At 40.0% G+C, this 26729-nt stretch overlaps 1 protein-coding gene and 1 pseudogene across 2 annotated transcripts in view; one reads left to right on the top strand and one right to left on the bottom strand.

Moving 5' to 3' along the window:
* Nucleotides 1-26729, top strand: part of BPGM (bisphosphoglycerate mutase) — a 46047-nt gene that overhangs the window by 15810 nt on the left and 3508 nt on the right. For both annotated transcript variants that reach the window (XM_021002284.2, XM_078153641.1), the window contains one exon: nucleotides 398-1058. In XM_021002284.2, the coding sequence (XP_020857943.1) occupies nucleotides 458-1058 (601 nt within the window). In that variant the 5' untranslated portion in view covers nucleotides 398-457. The remainder of the gene's footprint in view (nucleotides 1-397; nucleotides 1059-26729) is intronic.
* On the bottom strand, nucleotides 14149-15046 carry LOC144456791 (transcription initiation factor TFIID subunit 12 pseudogene; annotated as a pseudogene).

Genomic DNA, 26729 nt, shown 5'->3' with positions numbered 1-26729 from the left:
GACACCATTCGTTCCACCAAATCCTTTCTCCCCAGAACGAATCCACATTGCTTATGCATGTGGAGGAACCACCACATACCATTTGGGTGTAGTAGGTAGGTGTTCTGTTAATTGATACCCTATAATTAACACATAATATCTTGCCATCAAGACACCCAAGTCAGCCGGGTTCCCTGTAATTAATTATCTGTAAGGTATCTTCAGAGAATGTGCTGTAGCCTATGAGTGGCTAGGTAGGTATGGTGTGAAAAGGTGTTCAAAGGAATGCTAATTCTCTTTGGAAGCTGTCCAATGTAAATAAAAAACACCTATTGTCTTTGCTGCCTCTTCCTAGTGAGAGTATTGAAGGAGGAGGAGCAGCGTGACTCACTTTGCCTTTTCCCCCTCCCCTTTCTAGATGCATTGCCATCCTTAAACGTGGGTCTATTCGAGAGCTTTAGGAAAACTCACTGTCGCAATGGCCAAGTATAAACTTGTCTTGTTAAGGCATGGAGAAGGAGCTTGGAATAAGGAGAATCGCTTTTGCAGCTGGGTGGATCAGAAGCTTAACAGCGATGGAGAGCAGGAAGCCCGAAACTGTGGCAAGCAGCTCAAAGCCCTGCGCTTTGAGTTTGATCTTGTCTTTACCTCTGTCCTTAATCGGTCTATCCATACTGCTTGGCTGATATTGGAAGAGTTGGGTCAGGAATGGGTTCCGTTGGAGAGCTCCTGGCGACTAAATGAAAGGCACTACGGGGCCCTCATAGGCCTTAACAGGGAGAAAATGGCACTGAATCACGGTGAAGAACAAGTGAGAATCTGGAGGAGAAGCTACAATGTAACTCCACCTCCCATTGATGAATCTCATCCTTACTATCATGAAATCTACAACGACCGGAGATACAAGGTTTGTGACGTGCCTGTGGACCAGCTGCCCCGAGCAGAAAGCCTGAAGGAAGTGTTGGACAGGCTTCTTCCCTATTGGACTGAAAGGATTGCCCCCGAACTGAGAAGTGGCAAAACTATTCTCATCTCTGCTCATGGCAATAGTAGTAGAGCACTCCTGAAACATCTGGAAGGTATGAAACAGTGCTGCTTACTAGATTTACATGATGTGCTTATGTGCTATTTTTGGTTTAGAAAGGATGCAGTTACTAATACATGAACTAGACATATTTGAACACCTTTATGTTCCCAGCCTCTTTGTAATTCAGGTCTGAGAATCATCATATTCTTGTAAATCAAATAATATGTGTGTGTGTGTGTGTGTGGTGTGTGTGTGTGTGTGTCCGTCCTGCCCCCAACATCTATTTTTTCCAAACAATGGATATATAGGGGAAAGACAAGCTAGGAGAAAATGTAATATTTAAAATGAGGTCACTGAGCTTCCATTCTCAATATGTATTTATTAAGTGTGTACCACACACCACACAGGGCAGCTAGGATAAAGTGCCAGGCTTGGAATCAGGAAGACTCATCTTTGTGAGTTCAAATGTGGCCTCAGACACGTGTGACCCTGAGCAAGTCACTAAACTGTTTACCTCAGTTTCCTCATCTGTCAAATGAGCTGGAGAAGAAAAGGGCGAACCACTTCGGTATCTTTGCCAAGAACACCCCACATGAGGTCACGAAGAGTCAGGCGGCAAGACTAAACAAAGACTGAACAAGAACATATACTAAGCACTATTTTTAGGCACCGGTGATACAAATACAAAAACGAGACAGTGTCGGCTTTCCGACAGTCTTCATTTGGCTAGGACAGGTTTTCTTTAATCTTGTTTTACATCCTGGACCTCTTTGGCAGTCTAGTGAGGTCAGTGGACACCTCAGAATAACACACAAGATACATAGCAAAGAAAACTAAAGATTAGTGAAAATAAAGGTGTAATTTTTTTTTCCTACCCAAGTTCAGGGGTGTCTTCTAAACTCTATCCATAAATACCTCGGGGGTCCGTGGACTTCAGGTTAAGGGCCCCTGTATAAACAGGGTCACAGATAAGTACATGTACACACATGTACAAAATAAATATGCAGTGATCTGATGGGGAAGGAAATCGGCATTTACATAAGCACCTGTTACATGCCAGGCACTGTGGTAAGTGCTTTACAAGTATCATCTTATTTAATCCTCACAACAGCTCTGTGAGGTAGGTGCTGTTATTATCTCTATTTTACACGGGAGTCAACTGAGGCAAACAGAAGTTAAGTGACTTGACTTGCCCAGGGTCACAAAGCTATGAAGTGTCTGAGACCTGATTTGAACCCAGCGCTCTGTACATTGTACTGCCTAGTTCTTAGGGTGAAGGAGAAGGAGCTAACAAGTAGGGGAGCTGGAATAGCTGTCTGGAAGGAGGTGGATTGGAGCTGAGCCTTAAACTGATCTGAGATGTGAAGGTGAAGAACGGGAGCATCCCAGCCCCCGGGGAGCCGCCTCTGAAAAGGTCCGGGGAGAAGTAGGAGACGGAATGTCGGTACAGAGAACATCAGGAGGGGTGGCTAGCAGCTGGCCAGACTGGAGTCCGATGGCGAACCAAATTCTAGAGCTCTTTGTTCCGATTAGTTTCCATGCTGTTTTAATGTTTTCAAAGTTATTTCCTATGGCTAATCCTCAGGCCCCACCCTCTTGTTTTCCAACACTAGCTCAATCAGTGTAAAGGAAAAGGACAAATGCCTCCAGATTTACTTAGCATTGCTGAAGGCTGGCCGTTTGCCCAAACGGATTTTCCAGATAGCTGAAATTTAAGGACCAAAACCTTTATTTCTACTATAATTCTTTCTGTGACTTATATGTTTCCCTTCATTCTTAAGCAAGGTTACAGAATTATGGCCTTGAACCATAGTTTATAGAAGAGTCAACAGTTTTTAGAATCCGCAGCTCCCTTCAAGGCTCATTCAAGGCCTGAAGGCCCCTTTTGGGGAACCGTTAGTTAGTATTTGACCCCCAGTTCCTGGTGGTATGTCCTCTTCTTCCTGAAGCAATCAGGTGTTTATACTTATCTGCGAATACGATGTACCCACTGATAGAATGTAAGCTCGTGGAGGCCAGGAACAACATTGACTTAATGATCCTCCAGTGCTTTTATTTAGCAGATGCTCACTGGATCAGTTGGAAGCTTAAATCATGAGCTATGGTATTTGTATTACAGCAATACAGTGGCTACCATCGTTTAAAGTTTGTTTACTTCACAAGCTAATTCACTCCAGACTACTGTGCTTTGAAATCTTGTGGTGTCTGCTTCTTAGGACTGCTCTCTGGGTTGTCCTTTTATTGTGTGCTTCCAGGGTGCTGTCCCTTTTTCTTGTCATTGTTCAGTCATTTTTCACTTGTGTCCGACTCTCCATGACTCCATTTGGGGTGGTTTGCCATTTCTTTTTCCAGCTTATTTGACAGATGAGGAAACTGAGGCCAATAGGGTTAAGTGACTTGCCCAGGGTCACACAACTAGTAAGTGTTCTGAAGGTGGATTTGAACTCACGAAGATGAGTCTTCCTGACTCCCAGCCCGGCACTCTATGCACGGGGCCCCTTAGCTGCCCCTCTATTCCTTTTACTCCCCTTTAAAGTGTGTTGCTTCTGCAACTCTTGTCAGCTGGGAGAACATATTACTCTTTGTAGAATAGGTACTCAGCTACTTATGCTGTGAATAAAGAAGAGAGATTTAGTGTGAAGATGTTGACATTTGCGTTTGGCTGCTGAAAAAGCCCTCATTTGCTTTTACACTGAAAATAGTTTGATGCATGAGGAAGCTTTTACCAGGTGTTTTTCAGTCTTAGTTTTATGCCCTTAAGACTGTCTAGATAAAGGCTGCTATGAATTAGGTTCTTATATCCATGCCCGAATATAGCTTTTTCATCCAGATTGTAAGCTTTTCAGGGCAGGGACCTTGTCTTGTACCTATAGTGATCACATATTCCAGATCTCCAGGGATGTCCTAATTTCAGGAAGAGAAGTATTCTTCTAACAAGGGTTTACAAAAAGAGGAGACTTTCCGACTACATCCCCAATTTTTTTCCTCCTCAGTGCCCCCCTAACCAAAAGGCCTATTTTCTTTTTTTTTTTTAGCAACAAAGTATTTTTTAATTTAAGTGTTACTTTTTTTTTTAGAGATGATACTATTATATACTTAATAGACTACAGTATAGTGTAAACATAACTTTTATATGTATTGGGAAACCCAGAAATTCGTGTGACTCTTTTTATTGCGTATTCACTTTATTGCGGTGGTCTGGAACCAAATCCACAATATCTCTGAGGTATGTCTGTATTATTGAGTCATAAGAAATGACCCCAAAAAAATTCAGAATAAAATTCAAGAAGGTTAATATGAAGTGACTCAGAGAGGCAAAACAAAGATAAAAAGCATGCAGTTACCATAATAATGTAAAACCAATACACGAAAAAGGCATCAGAATTCAGATGGATGCAATGACCCCTGCCTTCCACAGGGCATACACCTCAATCCTTTAGGGACTGACGTGTTGGACTGAGAGTGCAGGATGAGGCATACATGGTCAAATGTGGTCAGTTCATCAGTTTGTTTGGCAAAAAGCCTATTTTTGTTGCATAGATCACTGCTTTGCACATAGTAGGTGCTCAATAAAATCAGTTTAAAAGAAAATATTTAGTACCTATAGAAGTATCTTGTGCTCCAGATAAGATTGAAGAATCTTTTGGGGAGTGTGAGGAAGGAAGAGCAAATTTTAATCTGAAATTGATGTTTTGGGGGCATTAGAAAAAAGGGTATCTAGACTACCCTTCTATTCCAGGATTCCAGATGAGACTCTTCTAACTCTACATAGATTTCCTTCCCTAAAGAATAAAGTCTATGACCTCTTCCAGAGAGTGTTTTTTTTTTCTCCAATCTCTTGATCAGGACGTCCTTATGTCTAAGCCATCCTTCTAAGGTTCAACACTATTCCTTCTCGTCCTTTTCCTAGGATGTTACTGTAGTCCATCTATGGGTGCAGGATTCTACAGCTGTAATGGCACCTCCTCCTAGATACTCCTTGTGCCACCAACTTCCTTCTATTCTGTATGAAATGGAAGGTCTGATAATGAGCCAGTTTATTTAATTGCCCATCAATCATAGTTGCATTCTGTAGGCCCTTCAAAAGACAAAGTACATAAACAGATGGAACAGGAGTTACTATTTTAACAGAAGGAACTTTAGGGATTTAGTTTGGTATAAGAAAAGGATGTAAGCGGAACAATATAAAGTGTTTTGAGGAGACCAATTAGGAGCCTATTACAGTAGTCCCATAGAGAGATGATGAGGAATTGAAATAAGGTGGTTGTTATACGAGTGGAAAGGAGTGAATATGTGTGAGCACTGTGCACATAGAGAAGTGATGACAAGTGACCAGATATATGGGATGAGTGAGAATGAGGAATTGAAGATGACAGGGAGGATTAGGACTGGAGTGACAGGAAGGATGATGGTACTCTCAGCAGAAATAGGAATATTTAGACTAGGGATAGATTTTTGGGGAAGATAATGAGTTCTGTTATGGACATCCTGGGTTTGAGATGCCTACGGACATATCCAAGAGGCAGTAGTGTTGGACTGGAGCTTGGGAAAAAAGGGTTTGGGAGGATCTGCAGAGAGATGATGGTTAAATAAGTCCATGGAACCCCATGAACTCCCTAATTGGGACTGTCAGAGAGAGGAATAAAGAACCTGGGCCAGAGCCTTGGGTGTACACATTAGATCAGGGAGGGTACGATTCAGCAATGGAAACTAAGAAATAGTAGAGTGGTAGGGGGATTACCAGGAGAAGGCAGCATCAGAAAACCTAAAGAGCATGATCAACACCGTCAGATGCTTCAGAGAGGCCAAGAAGGATGAAGACTGAGAAACAGCCATCGATGTGGCAGTGAGGATAAAGATTGGTAACTTTGCAAAGAGCAGTAGTAGAAATAACACTGGCTTTAAATAAGAAATACCTAGGTTTGTGTTTTGGCTTTCTAACTTACTACCGAAGTGACCTTGGGTGAGTCACTTCCCTTATCTTGACCTTGATTACTTTATCTGCCAAGTGTGTGAACTGGATTAAATCTCTTAAGAACCCCTGTGACTCTAAATCCTACTGTTCTCATGGTCCAGCTGTGGACTTGTATTCCTCAATGCATAGCACCCCCTGGTGGAGACAAGAAGTATGAGATAGAATTGAGAACAGCAATAGTATGATGCAGAAAAAGAGTAGACCAGGAACTGGTGGCAAGCAGGAAGTTGAACTTGGATGTCTGAACTAGCTTTCAGCAACACACAAAATTGCTTCACCCCTTTGGGCCACAGCATCCAATCCGCTGTAAAATAAGAGGGTTGATGGGGCACTTAGGTGGCACAGTGGATAGAGCATAGGCCCTGGAGCCAGGAGGACACTTGACATTTATTAGGTGTGTGACCCTGGGCAAGTCACTTAATGCCAATTGCCTCACCAAAAATAATAATAATAAGAGGGTTAGATTAAGTAGGTCGTTCCTAAGGTCTTTCTAGTGCTAATCTGTGACTCATATGCATATATTCCAATAAATTCTTTTGTGGAAATTTAAAGGATTTTCAGTTTCTGAAGTTTCTCAAATCTTGAAAAATCAAATGTATTTCTTCTGTTATGGGAAGGGATGGATTTTTTCTTAACTTCTGGAAGAGAAAGGTTAATTACTTTTTTTTTTTGGCTGGGCAAATGGGGTTAAGCGACTTGCCCAGGGTCACACAGCTAGTGAGTGTTTTGTGTCTGAGGCTGGATTTGAACTCAGTTCCTCCTAAATCCAGGGCCTGTGCTCTATCCACTGCACCACCTAGCTGCCCCTGGTTAATTACTTTTTAAAAATGATTCCCTTACCTTACTCCCCAAAGAAACCCTCCTTTGTAACAAAGGAGTATAGTTAAGCAAAAAAACAAAAAACGTGGCCATGTAGCACACACCACCTGTCTTCTGAGACATAGAGAGGCATGCAACAAAGTTCTCCGAAATCATTAGTCACTGTTCTGATGAAGGTTCTTAAGCCTTTCAGTGTTTTTTGTTTCATTATTGTCGTCGTCATATAAATTCTTGTGGTTTTGCTTACTTCATTCTGCATCATTTCATAAGGTCCTCCCAAATTTCTCTAAAATCTTCATATCTGTCATTTTTATGCCATGCTGTTACCTCATATACCACAATTTGCTCAACATTTCCTCAGTCAATAGGTACTTACTTTCCTTGCAATTTTTTCTATTACAAAGTGCTAGAATTATTATTATTATTATTATTATTATTATTATTATTATTATTTTTAGGACATACAGTATCTTTTTCTCTTTGGCATCCTTGGGGATATGTGGCTAGTAGTGGTATTGCTGGCTTAGGAAGAATGTATGGTTTTGTGACTTTTAGAGGTTTGGGTTTCTTGGGGTTTTTGGTGAGTTGGGAGAGACTTGTCTTGTGATTTCATTGGTATAGGGAACTGCAGTGAGGCCTTCCCTGTTCTCAAACAGGTGCCTGGCTTTTCGAACATAATTCCAAATGATTTTCCAGGATAGATAGACTGCCTCCCAAGCTCTACCCACAGGCATTTGTGTGCCTGTCTTCCTACCATGCCTCTTAATGTAGAGTTTTCCTTTTTTTGTTGTCTAGATGTGAGGTGAAACCCATTTTAATTTGTATTTCTCTCATTAGTAATCATTTATAGCATTCTTTCATATGGTTAAGCTTCATTTCTTTTGAAAACTGCCTTCTGATAGCTTCCAATAGCTAAAGCGGTCAAAGGCTAACAATTTATGTCACAAGTTTTAAGGGAGCACTAAAGCAAATCCTAGCAGTGAATTCGTAAGCCAGCTGAGGATTTCTAAGAGAGAGAAATGAATTTAATCTCTTTAACATAAAGCCTCATGTTCTAGGAATGGGAGCCTAAGTGATCGTCTGCATTCCCCCATATCTTTATCCTTAAGTGTTTGTTCCTGCAAAAGCTCTGGAGGGAAATTTCAGACACTATTTCCCCTTTTCTTGCTGTACCCCCTCCTCCATGTCCAAACTGGACCTTTCTTAGCTTTGAAAACGAGCATTTCTCAGAGTAGACTGGCATAACTTTCTACTGAGAAGCAACCACATCTGAGAAGGAACACAGTAAAAGTGCCTACATTCATTAGCCAGGCTGGAAAATGTTGGGTTTTTTTTTCCTCCTTGTTGACCATGGGAGCAAAGAATGCAACCCCAATTTAAAAATATATGTATATTTTGCCCACTCTAGGCTTATGGCAGCAGAATTGCTGGATCCTACCAATTACTATTGCATGCTAACAACTGGTTTTGAAGCTCTAATTAATCATCTTTGGATGTGGGTTAAATAGTACAAAATTCTTCTAGCCCAAGCAGCATGATTTGATTGTGAGCTCCTTGAGGGCAGGGACTGTCTTTGGCCTTTCTTTGTATCCCCAGCACTTGGCACAGTACCTGGTACACAGTAGGCATTTCATAAGTGCTTATTGACCGACTGAATATACTTTGGAGACAAGTAGTACTAAAGTCCCCTCATACTTCAGGGAAGGCTGTTGGGTGGGAGTTGGGGGAGGGGGAGGAAGGGGAGCATAAGGAGGGAAAAAGCTTATGCAGCCACTGACATGTCACCTGGTTAGCTGTTCTCAGTTGCTTCTAATTTGCTGAAGGACTGTGCATGCTTTCAGTACCTTCTCCGTTTGAAAACCCTGGTTACTCTGCCCTAGTTATGGCTCTACTTGGTTCTGGTTATAAATCTGATTAGGAAACTGGACAATTGTGAAATCTAAAAGGACTTCATTAATGTCTTTCTGAAGTATATTCATTTATCTTGTATCTTTGCATGATGTAATGGAAAGAGTGCTGAGTCAAAGGACCTGGGTTCCTATTTTGGGTCTCCTATTTTATGACCATGGTGACTTTGGACAAGCCATTTAACTTCTTTTGACCTCAATATCCTCGTGTTTAAAATGGAGGGGGGAAGAAATTGGTTGGGATCTCTAAGGTTCCTTCCAGCTCCAAAAGCTATTATCTGTGATCAAATATTCCACAAGAATAGGGGACTACATGTCCTCTTAAATGTTAGTCAGTATTTGGAGATCCTTAACATAAATTCCCCTACACTCTTGTGAGGTAGCAGAGACAAGTAATATTTTGTTGCAGTGCTGATTAAAGAAGAACCTAGAAAACTTGGCCATTATCATAGTTGACAAAATTGAAAACATGAAAAGAACTTACTTTACCTAAGTTCCTGTGCACCAGATTCCCTAGGTGCATGGAGCTCTGGGCCTGGAATCAGGAAGATCTGAGTTCAAGTCTAGCCTCAAGACACCAGTTGTATGACCCTAGGCAGGTCACTTAATCTTTGCCTCCCTCATTTTACAGAAGAGGAACTGAGGCGAACAGGGTTAAGTGACTTGCCCAGAATCGCACAGCTTAAGTAAGTGTCTGAGGCCAGATTTGAATTCGTGAAAAGGATTCTTCCCATTCCAAGCTCAGAGCTCTATCCGCTGCATCACCTAGCTGCCTGTCACATGGTGGGTGCTTAATAAGTTCTTCCTTTCTTATTTAAGTGTGATATTTTTGCTTTGCATATTCTGAAAGATTCCATCAATTCATTGAAAGTTAGAAGCCTAGTAAAAGGAGCTTGCCTTGTAGAGATCTTTGTGATTAACTTTTTAGAGACCCAGGCAAAGAACAGCATTGACATGGTTAAACCATTTAATTGGGATCAAAATGAATAATAAAGCAATAGAAAACACTCAGCCACATTCTCAAATAAGGATAGTTTCAGTCCTCTTCCCCCCGCCCCCCAGTAGTTTTGGATGCAGCCTCCTTCATAACTCACAGCTTCAGTAGAGAAGGAATAAGGAATAGGCAAAATCTGTGGAGACTCAGTACACTGCTGGATAGGTCTCAGCTTGCCTCATTTCACACACTACTTGTGGCACCTCATTGTGATTGGTATCTTTCTGTTTTTCTATGGCCAAGACTGCCTTGTCTCCTTCAATTCCATAAACATTTATTAAGCACCTACTAGATGCAGTGCCATATGCTAGAAATACAAAGACAATATATAATAGTATCTACTTTCAAACTTACATTCCACTGGGTGATTCAATATGTAAACAGATAAGTTTAGTCAAGGTAATTTGTGGAAGGAGAAAACACTGACACTTGCCAGTTGACAGGTTCACTGAGAACATACCTGAGTTAATGCTTGAAGGATAAGCATTCTAAGAAGTAGAATTGAGGAAGGCATCCAGTCTAGGCATGGGGATGTGGGATGTGGGATGGTGTAGGCAAAATACACTGAGGTGAGAGATGGAACACTGTGTTTGCAGAATAGATAGACGTTTGCTTTCTCTGAAACAGAATTAGTAAATAAGGGTGATGTGAATAATGTTGGAAAGGAAGTTTGAAGTCATATTTTCAATGGCTTACATACTACACTGAGTGCTTTACATTTGATCCATAGGGCAATAGGGAGCCACTGACTATTTTAACACAAGTGACATGGTCAGATTTGTGCCTTAGAAAGATATTTTGACAGATATGTGGAGGATGGATTATAGAAGGAAGAGACTAGAAGCAGGGAGACCAATTAATAAAGCTATTTATCATAGTCAAGACTGCACCTGAGAAATTACAGGGGAAGGGAGGGGAGGCTGGTTCTAACATTCCTTTAACTCTCTTTTAGTGTTTTCTTAAAGGCAGAACTGGCTTCGAGGAATTATTCTGGTTTTATTAATGTCATTTTGGGTTTGGTTATCATGAGAAATTAATATATATTTGGAGATAATAATACCCTAGAAATCTTAGAAAACTAAGAAACCAGAAGACAGAGTACTTAAAACAGGTTAGGACACATGTTAAGTGCCTCTGCGATCTCTTGCCTTTTTGCTGAGTCTCTGATTATTGAATCATGGTGGATAATAAAGCAAGTAAGGCCTCAGAATGGCTTTGCTTTTCTATGCAGATTTATCTCTGCTCAAACAATGAATTATACACAACTTTGAAAGAACAAATTTTATCTTTCCAGACTTAAAGCTACTCAAAATTACCTTTGTTTGATTTGTCCCCTTGGCACTAGCTCCTAATACTCAAAAGATACTTTGAAAAGTATCAATGAAGAAACATTTGATACTGGAGTATCTTTTGTATAGTGTTAGTAACTCCTACCCAAATTGTTAAATTTCAGTTTTAAAAAGGCCCATCCTATGACGTACCCATATATTAGAGCAGATTCACCATGTCCCAGAATCTCAGTTGGAAGGGACCTGCAAAGACATGTGGTGATGGTGTTTCAGTCATGGCCAGCTCTTCCTGATCCCTTTTGGGGTTTTCTTGGCAAAGATACTGGAGTAGTTTGCCATTTCCTTCTCCAGCTCATTTTACAGATGAGGAAACTGAGGCCAACAGGATTAAGTGACTTGCCCAGGGTCATACAGCTAGTATCTAAGGCCAGATTTGAACTCAAGTCGTCCTGATTCCCAGGGCCTGCCCTTTATCCACTGTGCCACCTAGCAGTGTATTTCATACCTAAATAATAATTAATCCCTTTTACATCATACTGCCTTCGTTTTGAAGCTCTTCAGTGTCGGGAATGTACTGCCTTTTGAGGCAGTCAGTTCACTTTTGGCTAGCTCTCAATATTTAAAAAACTCTTTTCCACCCCCCAGCCCCCCACCCCCGAACTGTGTATCGATGTTGATTTTGCCTCTTTACAACTTCTCGTTGCTCATCATTCTACCCTCTGGAGAGGTGCAGAATGAAGCCTAATTCGTCCAGTCCAACAAACAGTTATTAATCGCTTGCGGCCTGCTGGTTACTAGGATAGGTGCTGGGGAAATAAAAATCACATTCTACAAGAGGGAAACAATGTGTATGCAGATTAGTGAATGCGTATGCACACATCATATACATAGTAACTTAGCAAGGAGCGTTAACCATTGGGGGGGTCTGGAAAGGAACTTGCACTTTGAGCTATGATGGCTTGAAGATTTCAGGAGGCACAGATGAGGAGCATGTGCAAAGACATGTCAATGGGAGCTGGAAGGTTGGGTACAGTGAGGCTAGTTGGACTGGCATGTAGCATGTGTGGTGGGGAGTGGTGGACAATAAATCTGAAAGATTGGTTGAAGCCTGATTATGGAGTGGATACTTTGTATTTTATCCTGACCTAGAAGCAGAGGGAACGTTATGGTCAGAACCATGTTTTAGAAATACCATTTTATCATCTATGTGGAGGATGAACTGGAGAAGCTAGAAAAGAGAGGAATGATAGTCCAGGTGAAGGGTGATGAGGGCCTATATTAAGAGAAACGGAAGGAGGAGGGGAAGGGAATACACATTTATATAGAGTCTATTATGTGCCAGGTACTGTGCTAAGTGCTTTATCAATATTTCATTTAATCCTCACAGCGGCTTTGTGAGGTAGGCTGGATGCAAAAGATGTTGCGTAAGTAGAAATAACAAGTTTCAGCAACTGATTTAATAAGACAGTGAGAGGGAGTGAAGAGTTTTAAAGCTGGGTGACTGGAAGGTGGTATCTTCCACAGAAATAAGGAAGAAAACTGAATTTGGGGGCCCTGTTTTAGCCTGGTTGGCTTTTCCTTTTGTTTTTGTTTCCTAATTTTTTAACACTTTTATTTAAAGTTTTAAGTTCCAAATTCTATCCCTCTCTCCCTCTCTTGCCTCCCCCATCTCTGAGATGGTAAGCAATCAGATAGAGATTATACATGTGCAATTATGTAAAACATTTCCATAAAAAAAGAAAGAAAATGAAAAACAGCATATTTCAGTCTGTATTCAAATAATATCAATTCTTTCTCTGGAAGTGGATAGTATGCTTCATCCTTAGCCCTTTGGGATTGTCTTGGATCATTGCGCTGCTGAGAATAGCTAAGTCTTTCACAGTTCTTCATCAAACAGTGTTGCTGTTACCGTGTACGACGTTCTCCTGGTTTTGTTCTCTTCACTACGCATCAATTCATGTGAGTCTTTCTAGGTTTTTCTGAAATTATCCTGCTTGTCATTTCTTATAGAACAATAATATTCCATTAAAATCATATACCACAGCTTGTTTAGTCATTCCCCAGTTGATGGGCTTCCCTTCAATTTGCAATTCTTAGCCACCACAAGAAGAGCTGCCACAAATATTTCTGTACAAATAAGTCCTTTTCCCTTTTTTTTGGATGTCTTTGAGATACAGATCTAGCAATGGTATTGCTGGATCAAAGGAGTTTTATAGCCCTTTAGGCATAGTTCCAAATTGCTCTCCAGGATGGTTGGATCAGTTCACAACTCCACCAACAGTGCATTAGTGTCCCAGTCTTCCCACATCTCCTCCAACATCCAACATTTTCCTTTTTTGTCATATTAGTCTCTCTGTTAGGCATGAGATGGTACCTTAGAGTTGTTTTAATTTGCATTTCTCAGGTCAATAGTGATTGAGAGCATTTTTTCATATAATTATAGATAGCTTTGATTTCTTTGTCTGAAAACTGCCTTTTCATATCCTTCAGCCGTGGGCAATGACTTGTGTTTTTATAAATTTGACTTGGTTCTTTATATATTTGAGATACTTGTTGCAAAATTTCCCCCCAGTTTTCTGCTTTCCTTATAATTTTGCTTGCATTGCTTTTGTTGGTGTAAAACCTTTTTAATTTAATGTAATCAAAATTATCTATTTCGCATTTTGCAATGCTCTCTATATCTTCTTTGGTCCTAAATTCTTCCCTTATCCATAAATCTGACAGATAAACAATAGTTTATTCTCTCTTAATTTGCTTATTTATAGTATCATCCTTTATGTGTACATCATGTACCCTGGTTGACTTTTAGATACTTCTGAAATTCTTCCTCATGGCAACCCTTCAGATACTTGAATACAGATATTATCTTCCACCTCTCCCTCCATCCCTGCAATCTTCTCTCTTTTTTTAGATTAATAACATCTTTATTTTTGAAAATCAAATCAAAGTCATATTCATGTAAACAATGTTACAAAGTATGGAGAGGAAAGGAAAACAGAAACCTCTACTGTCGTACCAAACAAGACCAGGATGCTCTCTGTTCCTTGGCCAACCACTTAGGATAAACCACAAATAAAACTGCCTTTGGGCTGAGATACAGTGCTCCCTTCTGAGAGGGCAAGTAAAAGGAAGGGGATCTAGGACCATAAAATGGCTAGGTTTTTGGGGGGTTTTTTTGTTGTTGGTTTTTTTTTTGGTGATGCAGTTGGGGTTATGTGACTTGCCCAGGGTCATACAATTAGTAAGTGTCAAGTGTCAATGGCTAGATTGTTTTTTTGGGCAGGTCTCCTCAGTCGCTATAGATGTACTGTTAATAAAAATACGTATGCTTCTTTTTAAAGCATAAACAATTCCATAGGCGATATTGTGGCGGCCTCTCCAGTGTCTCCAAATGAAGCACCATCTCCTCTCTGCCACTCCTGTGTGTTATTTCTTGGTTGTTTTGTGGATCAAGGCCATTCTCTGTTTGTGAGCCTCTGTGATGCAGGCCATTTTGTAGGGTCATATTTCTTCTGAACTAAAACCTGGGACTCACATATTCCGCTGGTGCTCTAAATGCAGCTAGACATCTTTGATCTCTGAAAGTGTTAGAGTTTCAATGGCGGGCCAGTTGGCGTGCTGCCTTCACTCTATACTCTGGATGAAGTCATCAGTGATCTGTAGTAGCATCTCTTCCACATCTTCATCCAGATATTCGTTGGGATCTGTTTCTCTAACCAGGTCCTGTAATTTCTTCTTTATCAAAATCTGATGCTTTCTGGACTAAGATGCCCCCCTGCGCTGGAGGGCCTGGCATCTTTCCTACTGTAGTACTGTTGGCCATGGACCCCTGAGGGGGGTGCTGGAAGGTTCTGGTTTTATGGATGATTGGGGCTAAGGGGCCAAGCTGGTTCATATCTGCCGGACTTTGGCCTTCAGTTCGTGGAACTTGTCAAGGTCCTGTTTTTTGGGAGGATTGTGAGGACCAAGGCCAATCAACCGAAGCCAAGTCTTATCTGTCCATGATCCCTGGGCTCCCAGCCAGCACAAACTTGAACTCCCAACTACCAGGTCCATTGCAATCTTATCTTTGACTTAAATATTTAGTTCTTTCAACTAATTATCATGTGGCATGATCTCATGGCCTTTCACCATCCTAGTTGTTCTCTGTACAGCCTTAAACTTATCAATATCTTTCTTAAAATATAATTCTGCAAAGCTGAACAGAACATTCCATGTCTCATAAGGTCAGAGTACTATATAGGGCCATGACCACCAGACTCATCGATCATAAGATTTAAAGCTTGGAGGGATCTTGGAGGACAACCCTCTCATAATGAAGCTCAGCACCTTCTTGGCCTTGCACTGTTGATTCATTTGGGGTTTGTAGGTATTTTTCAGATAAACTGCTATTTACCCCACATCTCTTCTATCTTGTATTTTTGACAGTGGCTCAGCAATTATTTTTCTTTTAGTCACCAGTCATTTAGTCCATCTGGGTTTGATGACTTACCTTATTAAGGGCATAAGAAGATAACTTCAACTCCATTTAGCCATTTTGTTCTCTCTAGTTTAAACATCATTCTCCTTTGGCATTATAGAATCGATGCTAACTATGGGTTGACCAAGTCTGCCTTCTCTGTCAGATTTCATCCTGTGTGCTCCAAGCCAATGGTCCTGTCTCTTTTTTGATTTCTCTTCCTTCCCCCAACATGACTTAAACAAACACACCCCCACACACACCCACCCACACACACAGACATACACACATCCCAGCTCTTTTTGCTATTTCTAGTTTTCATTGTCAGACTTGGCTTTTTTGAACCTTGAGGATTTCTGACAATATTTTTCATAAGACTGTAATAAGCCTTTCTGTTTATCTTCCATTTTCTGTCCTCTGTTGTTGATGTTGTTTTTGAGTCATTTCAGTCATGTATGACTCTTTGTGACCCTATTTAGGGTTTTCTTGGCAAAGATACTTGGAGTGATTTGCCATTTCCTTCTTCAGCTCATTTTACAGATAGAGGAAACTGAGGTAAACAGGGTTAAATTACTTGCCCAGGTCACACAGCTAGTACGTGCCTGAGGCCAGATTTGAATTCATGAAGATGAATCTTTCCGACCGTGGTGTTTTATCCACTGCGCCACTTAAGTGGCCCAGTACGTATCTTTTAAAAATCTCAATTGCTTGGCTTGTTGTAAACCCACATCTTTTGATAACTCCTTCTCCTTCCTGTTGGAATTGTATTCTCTGTTTCCTAAGATTTTCTTTTTTGAGAGATTCCCACCTTCCTGTGTTGACTTGCCTGTAAGATTTTAGGCTGTGGGATCCTACCTGTTTTCTCTTCTGTGCCTTATTGAAATCTCAACCCAAATCTAGGATGCTTGTCAGACTATGCCTGGATTTCCTCTACTCTTCTATCACTAATTCAGGGATGCTAGTCATTTCCCTTTGAGGCTTGTACCATTTTTCCCTCCAGCACACATACATCTTGTTGTTTGTGAGAGATCCAGCAGTGTGTCCCTTCATGTATATGTGTGTGTGTGTGTATGTGTGTGTGTGTATACACACACACATATATACATACATACATATACACACATATACATATACATACACACACACACACACACACACATATATATATGTGTGTATATATATATATGTATATATATATATGTATATATATATGTATATATATATGTATATATATATATGTATATATATATGTATATATATATATAATATATATATATATATATATATATATATATATATATATATATATATATATATATATATATATATATATATATATATATATATATGAAGAAATGTTTATCTAGTCAGCTTTTGACAGGGAAAGAAGTCTAACAGATATTTGGATAACTGAAATCCCATAAGTGAAATGGTGGATAAAGTATCAGAGGCAGGAAGACCTGAGTTCAAGTCCTTCCTCAGACACTTAACTAGCTTTGTGATCCCAGGCAAGTTATTCTTTTTTTTAAAAACTCTGTCTGCCTGTCTGGACATCTAGGTGGTGCAGTGGGCAAGTCAAGAAGACCTAAGTTCAAATCTGGCCTCAGACACTTACTGGGCAAATCACTTAACCCTGTTTGCCTCAGTTTCCTCATCTGTAAATTGAGCTGGAGAAGGAAATGGCAGCCCATTCCAGCATATTTGTCAAGAAAAGCCCAAATGGGGTCACAAAGAGTCAGACACAACTGAAAAAGGACTGAGCAGCAATATTGCCTTGCCTTCTTCAAAATGGAGCTAATAATAGTACCCCTCTACCCGCCCCACCCAAATTGCTGTGAGAGTTAAATGAAATAATCTATGTAAAGTGCTTTGTAAACTCTAGTACTAGCTCTATAAATTTTAGCTGTTATTTTGTTCCATGCTACACTGTGATCTGTTCCCCAAATGTCTTTTCCGACCCACTTTTTACAAAACATTTTCATGGAAGCTCTGAATGTGCAGTTGAATCATTTAATAGAAGCTAGCTCAAGGTTTCCCAGGCAGGAAGTTTTCATTTCCTCTTCTGTGGCTGGCATGGTCACTTCTGGCATTTGTTTTTTGCCAGCCCTCACTGAGGAAAGAAAAGGTCCTTCAAATTGGCTTCGTCTGGATCCCACCCAGGGAAGTCATTTATTTAGTCTCTGTGACCAATCATCAGAATATGGAGACTTCTTTAGTTGGGAGCAGGGGTGAGTGTGCCACACCAGAGAACGTGGATTCAACCCCTGGAGGATTGTGTATAGGAGAATAACTAAGCCCAGAAGTGACGGGATGAAATTAGAAATAGTCCAAAGCGCAGCGAGTTCTAGTTGCAGAGACTGGGTGTCACAGTGGAGAAAAGGCCTGAGTAAGCTGCCTTTTGGCATTTTAGTGGAATAGATTTCCATAAGCAGTCAAGTGTCAACTCCAATGAGAAAAAACAACACCTGCCTACCTAATGGTGTGAAGTTTGATTAAGTGTTCCTATATGGGAATTGAAATTAAAGCTTGCAGAAGTTAGCTCAGCAGTTTTATTTTACAGTTAAAAATATGGTACCATATAGAAAGGATTTCCTCCCTAAATACTACCATCCCTACCCCATCTTTACTATACAATCAAGGCTCATAATAAGCATTTTTGTTCATTTTCAAGTCAGCTTGGTTGGTTAACCTCTGCCAGACTATTCCTCTATCTTCAAAAATGTGAAAATTGGATACTTAGAACATAGGGTGCTCCAAGTTAGGTGAAATATAATTTAAAATAGGCCATGTGGACCTAGCATTAAAGGGTTTATTCAGTGTTTTTATGTTTAACTTTTTTCCTTAGGGCATAGTCATTGTGGTATGGTGGAAAGGGCATAATCAAAGGACTTGGGTTCAGGGCTGTCTTACTTACTACCTGTGTGACCTTGGGAAAGACGCTTTAACCTTTCTGGGCCTCAGTTTCAATATCTGTAAAATGAGGGGGTTGGAAGAGATGGCTTCTGAGCTTCTTTCCATATAGATCTGTGATTTTATAATCCTATGGAATAAGTTATTCTCATCTTTAATACTATATTAATTTGGAATTTATAGTATAAGCCCTGACTCTATTTAGGGAAGGGTGGCTAGAAAATATATATTCTGAATTAAACACGATTCCTTTACTCTCTCTTATCCTAAGGGATAAGGTGATAGTACACATAGTGCTTCGGTCCCTCTTGCTGAACAACATCTTTTCTCAATCTCAGTCCTTCTAGCCCTGTGGCACCCAAATTGGGAGAAATTGAGCACATCTTTTTGCAACCTGATTTGACTGGTTTTAATTTTATGGATCTTGTAAGCAATTTCCTAAGACTACAGAAGAGTTGAAGATGTGTATTGATTGGTAGAAGGGAGTTCGCAGTACCAGTGTTCAGGACAAAAGCAAAAACAGAAACTAAGAGTGATTTAAATGACCACCTCTTGACAAAGCCTAAAGACTTTATTATTTCACTGGCTAATTTTGACTCTTTTTGCTTTCTCATTCTCTTATCTCTCCCAAAAATCATTGAAAAATGAAATTTCCCTAATCTTTAATCATATCTTCTTAGTAGATTAAATTGTGACCCCATTATGTGTGTATTTCAAAATATATCCCTATTTGGCAGTTTCTAAATAATTTGGGACTTGAAAATTATTATTGCGTAGAACATTTGCTTGCTAGAATCAAAAGGGCTTCCAAAAGGGGAATATAGTCTAGACAGCTAACAAAAGTTAACACTAAAAGTAGACACTGACAGGAAAGGAATAAAAAGGCTCTGTGTGTGTGTGTGTGTGTGTGTGTGTGTGTGTGTGTGTGTGTAGGAAGAAACAAAAGCAGCCCATTTCCTATCCAAAAAATTCGCTTCTATGAAGTTTCCTCTGGAGGAAAATTCTGCTGAACATTTCAAATGTTGTTACTTTTACTTTCTTCTTAGTCAACACAAAACATAATCTTGCTTCTCCTCAGTAGGTTAAAAATTCCTTACTCGGAAACCTATTTTTTTTATTTTTGTGGCACATGATACAATATTTCACAAATGATGTTCAGCAAATACCCCAGATTGGCAGAATTTCTGTACTAACATTAAAACTGGAAGAGACTTTCAAGGTCATCTAGTCCAATCCCTTCATTTTACAGAGGAGGAAAACTGAGGCTCAAAAATTAAGTGCCTTAGACAAATAAGTACCAAGCCAGATTCAAACCCAGGTTCTTGGGCCCCCAAACTACTGCCACTGTATCATCTCTTGATGATGAGCCAAGAAGCCAGAGAAGGCACATAGAACATTATTCACAGTAGGGAAGTTTTCCTCTTCTGCTCTTGATTACTCTCTAAAAAAAGATTTCAAACTGGGTTTTCAACCACTTCAACCTCTACCAGGTGCATACCTCTTTGGGGCAGTGGCCATAATTATGAAAACAAGACTTCTGTTTTTAAAGCTTTCCTCATTGCTCAAAGACTTCCTGTTCTGCTACCAGGTGGGGAAAAAAGCTCTCTTCTGTCATGCTTTAGTTTTAGTTTTCTCTTTAGTAGATGCTTAGCTGACTGCCCAGCTTAATTTAGGAAGATTTCTGCTGAAGACAATAAGAAATGGAGTTTTCATTTCCGAGATGTGGTGTAGATTTAAGATGCTCTTGTCACCAAGGATATTATGGCTCTAGAACAGTTTACTGAAGAAGAAGCTAGAACCTGCCTCAGTCTTAAAGGGCTTCCTGTGGAAGGCCTCCATCTCTGGGAAGATGTGAGTAAACAATCCTGCATTGAGTGAGGTAGGCACGCAAAGAAGAATTCTGTGGAGTAAAGCTTATCAGAGTTCTGGCACGTGGTTTATTGATAACTTTACTTTTGTTCTGGTTAATTATGAATTCTTTACAAAGAACAATTTGTACAGCAAACATTTGCTTCTTTGGTTCCTGTCCTGTTAAATGGCATACTTCTCTTGGCATGTATGGTCATGGTGGCAGATCGGGGCTGGGGGAAACATACATTTTTTAAAAAACCCTAAAAAACCCCTACAAACTTAATTACATGACATTTGCATTGTAGGCTGGAAAGGGAAGTGTGTGCATACACATGTTTGTTGTCTCCTTAACCTCAAGATACCTCTTCCTCTACCCAACCTGAAAGAGTCTAACCAATTAAACAAAGCCTGACACTCCCTAATTCTTGAACGCCTTTCACAAGCATAGATCCAGGAAGCAGCAGGAAGAAAGTTAAAGGATTGGTGGTGGTGGTTTTAGTTTTTTAATTACACTTCCTTCCTCATATCTGGGCAGTTCAAAACTTGGTCTGTCCAGCTCCTTTGTAGAACTGCAAAATTGGAAGGTACCTCTGAGGTTATCTCCTTCAACCTCAATGGAAAACATGAAACTCTTCTCTAACATTGACTGACTAATGGCCATCTAACTTCTGTTTAAAGACTGTCCATGAACTTGCTAGGTTCTGGCTGCGTCCATTCCATTTGGGAACAGCTCAACTCAAGGTTTTCCTTCCATCAGTCTGAAAGCTTTCCCTGTCTCTTTCCTCTCCAAACCCCTCAAGGGCAGGAAAGCCAAATAGAATGACTGGTATTTTGTCTGGGCCAAAGTCTATAAGATGCTTTGTGGCTGTGTTTCTTTGATTCTCACAGTAACCCTGTGAGGTTGGTACTGCAGGAATTATACCCATCTTATAAATAAATAAACTGAAATTGAAAGATGTTAAAAGGACTTGCCTGGGAGCTCAAGGTAAGTGACTGTGATGAGGTTTGACCCGTGATCTTTTCTGAATTGGAATCCAGTACATTATTCATTATGCTTTGCTGCCTTCTATTACAATAATATTACTTAGAAGCCCCTCAAAGTGAATTTTTGTAATGGACATTTGGCTAATGTTGGTGCAAATTGGTCAAATCATGTTCTTGACTGGGTTACTCCAGCTTTTTGGAATCTGTCCACTGACCTTCTTAGGGCCATGAGTTGAGACTTGTATTGAAATTATTGACCTAAAATGTATAAACATGAGCAACTATTGGACTGTAACTCTTCTGGATTTGCCTTTTTTGAATCTTAAGCACCTAGCATCCAGTTGACTCATTAACCAGTTTTTCTGTCTTAAATATTTATAAGCAATTAGTTTGTTGGTCCGTCTGTGTGGCTTGAGTCATTTAAATGGAATGGAAAGTCTGCTGTTCGTTGGAAATGTTTTTGTGTGGTTGTTAAACTAAACTAAGTTCTTTTCTGTGCTTGTGTGTGATGGATTTCACTGGAAATTTAATAAGGTTGTATTATTATATTGCTGTATACATTTTTTAAAAAGAAAAATTGCTTTGGTTAGACCCTGCTTCAAAGCTGGTATTTAAATACATACAGTATATTAACACTTCAAATTGAGAGTGAAAATTATGCTAATGAAATCTTTTTGCTGATTAAAACAAGATCTGATTAATTGGATTGTGAGACTTATTCATAGAGTTAAGGGTGATTTGGCTCTCTGCTTCACACCTGACATTTGGGAGCTTGTGAAAAAGGCTAAGTATTCACGGATCCTCTTTTCTGTACTATTCATCTAGAAAGGCAACTTGGCATAACATTTAGAGTGCCAGACTTTCAATTGGAAAGATTTGGGCCCACAGTTAAGGTACTCTGCCACCAGCGGATTGATGAATGGTGCATTGCTAACAGGACTATGCCTGAATAGCCAGGCATTAGGTGAAGCATTGTTTACAGACATATTGTCACTTAAGTTTCAATCTATAACAGTGTTATAGGGATGGAACTTCCATACTAGTCATTTGAAAACAATTTAAGTGGAGAACTTCACTATAAATCCAGACATGTCTTTAAAAGGCTTTTTATCACTTACCCAGCTTTCCATCTTTAGTACATACCCTGTTTTCTCTGTCCCATCATGCCTTTGTTCTGCCTCTTACAAGCAGCACTCAGAGCCTGTCTTTTTGAAGGCATCTACAGTAGTGGAATGAAGTACTTTTAATTTAACATATAGTTTTTGGGCACTTGTTATATGTCAGCCACCTTGGAGGATATGAGGTCTAGTCCCTGTCAAGTTTAGTTATCAGAATATCAGAAAAGTACCCTGACTACCATGATACAAGGTAGGAGGTAAAAATACATGGAGAGACAAAGTTCAGAAAAAAGAGGAGATTACTTCTGGCCAGGAGGCATCAGGAAGGGCTTCATGGAGGTGGTATTTGAGCTGAGTCTTTAAGGATGGGAATTCTGGAATTGGATAAATAGGGCTGGAAAAGGTGAGGTACATGGAATAGCATGAGCAAAGGCCGAGGTAACCAAGTGTTCGGGGTGTTTTCAAGGAACAGCAATTAGTTCAGTTTAATTAGGTAATGGGGGGGTGCCCTTTACACAGTGAGGGAAATCTGGAAATGTGAGATGGGGCCAAATCATAGAGGACCATGAATGCCTGCCCTATCTTCATTTACTTGGTAATGGGAAGCCCCTGAAGGTTATTTTTGGGTTTTTTTTGGTTTGGTTTTTTTTTAATAAAAGGGTGACAGGATGAGAAGCTTTGGAAGGTTTAGTTTTTTATTGGTGTGCATTGTATAATGGAATGGGGAGAGACCAGAGGCTTGGTTGAGTTGGACACACAAAAGTTTTCTTGGAAATGGATGAAATGAACCAGTAGGAAAAGATCAGGTGATTAAAAAAAAAAAGCTTCAGGTGATTGAAGAAATTCATTTGGACATCAATTCTCTTCTCTTTAAGAAAATTTGTCTCCTAGGGGCTGACAATCCCTTTCTTCTTACCCACTCTGTGTGTGTGTGTGTGTGTGTGTGTGTGTGTGTGTGTTTTATATATTTTAGTAACTTTAGGGGTGGGTATAGGTCTAGTGGAACATGTTGGACTATAAATTCTTATTTTCAGTTAAAGCTGCTTTGGGGAGGTGGGTATTGTAAACGGAAGAGGCCAACATCAGTCATCATAGCCCCTGGCATATGTTAAATACAAGAGAGCATCTCCTCAAGAAATACAAATGCTTGTTGGTAGGTCCTGGCAAGCTTCAACAGGAAAGTACCTGCTAATGAAGCATAAACAAGAGCACTTCAGATACCTAACAGCTCTGGTCTTTTCTGGGCCAGACTTTCAGTTTGGTGTAGGCTTTTTGGTTTTGTTTTGATTTCAGCTTTTGTTGGGGGACATCCACATAAGCCTAGAATAGCCCTGGAGTTCCTGGAAACTGTCAAATGTTCTGCTTAGGGGCTAATTCTCAAGGGGAGGCTTATTCCAAAGCTCCCAGAGAGTTCTGAGCTGCCTTGCAGGAGAGAGAACCCCCCCCAGATCTCACCCAACCTGAAGAATAATTATGAGTTAGAACTGGCACTTCCTGGGTCTGACTGACGGCATTGTCCTCTCTTCCCACCTCTGAACTTAACCTTGTGTTTTTTGAAAAAAAATTTTTTTCCCTGTTGGGGGAAATAAAATTAAATAATAGACTCTGAGCTTCTTCAGGGTAAGGACCATGTCCTATGGTTAACAAATACTTGTTGGATGGATGAAGGATAGTTCCTCAGAGAGAATAAAGGCACATTTATTATGTGATGAAAAAACTGTAGCCCAAGCTAGGTAATGCCACAGTGGATAGAGCCACCAGGCTTGGAGTTAGGAAGACCTGAGTTCTAAACAAAGTTTGCCTTTGTTTTCCTTAGTTTTCTCATCTGTAAAATGGGGATAATACTAGCACCTACTTCCCAGGGTTGTTGTGAGGATCAAATGAGATAATAATTGTAGAACACTTAGCACAGTGCCTGGCACGTAGTAAGTACTATATAAATGTTGGTTGTTGTTACTATTATCACCCGGGGCCACACAGCTTGCTAATAGTGGGGACTTCTTTGTATATCTCACAGTAAAATTCACTTAATTGGAATTCAGTAAATACTTGGGATTGAATGAGTAAGTGAGTCCTTGAATTCTCAAGGTAACATGAGTGAGCGGACTTAACCAGCTAGCTGTCAGTAAGAGGATCCATGCGGCAGCTGCTTTGGCCCTGTCAGGATAGATCTGGGACAGCCAGTCTCAGAGTTTACATAGTCATGTCACAGAGATCTGGGTGTCTAGTCACCCAGTTTAATGCTCTTATGCATATTCTGTCTCTCCCTCCTTTCCCCTTTGGTTTGTAGTGGGATAACAAGACCCTGGGCAGGTCACTAAATCCTGCTTGCCTCAGTTTCCTCATCTGTAAAATGAACTGGAGAAGGAAATGGCAAACCACTCTAGTATCTTTGCCAAGAAAACCTCAAATGGGGTCACGAAGAGTGACTGAAGCAATGACTGAACAAAAACAAAGCAAAAGGATTGCAGGACTTCTCTAATTGGAAGGGTTCCTAAATTCTGGACCTGGAATTTTAGGGCACAGGGAAGGATGCAGGGATCATAAACCTAGGCCTGAAGGGAGCCCAGAGGTCACATAATCCCACCCCTTCATTTTATGGACGAGCACACTAAGTCCAAATGAGGTGAAGTGATTTGCCCAAAGCCACATAACTAGTAAGAGCCGTGGGCAGAATTAGGGTCCAGGTCTTCGTTAGCAATTTTATACTTTTCTTTATACCAATCGGACTAGCTGTTGTAGCCCTCTTCCTGCTTCTCCACCTAAAGAGGGAATTTGGCCTCCCTTGGGTCTGATTGGTGCATGTGTTCTGGCTTGTCTTTGGAGATCTCTGAGACCTTCATAAATGACACCTTTTGTAGATGGGCTGGTTCTCACTCTTATTTCAATTTGGGAGTCAATGTTTGGCACCTGTTTTCTCTGGCCATGTTCTTTGTAAACTTGAGAATTTGGGGAGTAGCAGGGATACTGCAGTCTACCGTTTCTGGTATTGTTTGGACTAGATTGATACCTAGGTCTCTTCCAATTCAAATTCTACCATTTGTTTCCACTAACTAGTCATGATCATACAACAATAGCTAATATTTACTTAGCGCTTTAAAGTTTTCCAAGTGATATGCACATATTACCTCCTTTGATCCTTAAAATAATGCTGAGGTAATGTACTATTATTATTCCTGTTTAAGAGATGAGGAAACCGAGGCTGAGAGGTTATGGTTTACCCTGGATTATGTAATAATAGAAGATATAATAGAATAATATATAATAAAAATTTTAAAAATAGAATAATATATAATAGAAGATATATCTATATACCTATAGATATGTCTTCTATTTAGTTAGAGGTGTGAATTATATCTCCCTTGTTAGACTAGAAACTCCACGAAGGCAGGAACAGTTTTGCTTTTGTACTTTTTTTTCAGTTCTGGGCACATAGTAAGCACTTAATAAGTGCTTGTTGTATAGACTTTTGAATTCCTTTATTAAATAACTATTTTCTATGTTAAAGCATAGAAGTTATTAAATAACTATTTTCTGTGTTAAAGCATGAATGTTTATGCTGCTTTCTACTTGTAAACTTTCCTCCATCGTCCACCATACTTTCTTGTTCTACTGTGTGCAGAGGCACCCTAGTACCCAGATGTAAAGGTGACTCACCTGAAACAGCTGCTGTGAACCCAGGGAGGAAAGCTTATGCTTGGCAGGGTCTGGCCCAGAGTGCTCCAGGCCTGATTGGTGTTGGAAATGCCAGCCACATTCCTACCAAATGAGCCTGGCTTGTAGAGACATTAGAGGAAGAGATCTAATTTTAGTAATACCTCCAGAGAACTAGGGCAGTGTTTGACTGTGATAGTTTTTTTTTTAAATGCCTTACTATATATAGAAGAAAAAGGAAGTGAGAGAAGAGGCCTCTGGCCTTCAGATTTCTAAAGAGGAGGATGAAGGCTTTCTGAAGAAAACATAGTCTCCACAAACGTGTGTAGAAAGACCAAACACCCTAAGATCCTAGATGTAGAGAGAGTAAAGAGAACCCAGCCCCTTTATTTTACAGAAGAGACACCGTGTAATCTGAAGGGTGAAGTAACTTATTAAGGTCACAAAAGACAGAAATAGGATCAGAAACTTGGTCTTCCAACTCCAAATTTTGAGCTCTTTCTTAAAAAAAAATTAAATTGTATTTTTTAACTTAATAACAAAACATACATACACAAATGAGCATTTCTATATAGAAAGAGAAGATGGTACATGAAACTGAATCTCTACTGCATATAGCTTGCTTTTCCTTGCAAAATAGAGATGAAATCCAATTGTAACTTTCAAAGCTATTCTACTTGTCTCTTTTCCCCATGCTTTTTCCAAAGCATTCTGAGCAGGAACAGATTAACAAAATGTTGTTTACCCTCATAAAACTCAGAAC

Source organism: Phascolarctos cinereus, unplaced genomic scaffold (genome assembly GCF_003287225.1).
Source record: "Phascolarctos cinereus isolate Bilbo 61053 unplaced genomic scaffold, phaCin_HiC Scaffold_1;HRSCAF=81, whole genome shotgun sequence".
Classification (NCBI taxonomy): Eukaryota; Metazoa; Chordata; class Mammalia; order Diprotodontia; family Phascolarctidae; genus Phascolarctos; species Phascolarctos cinereus.
Note: the sequence above shows the minus strand (reverse complement) of the source record. Positions and strands in the feature narration are given on the sequence as shown.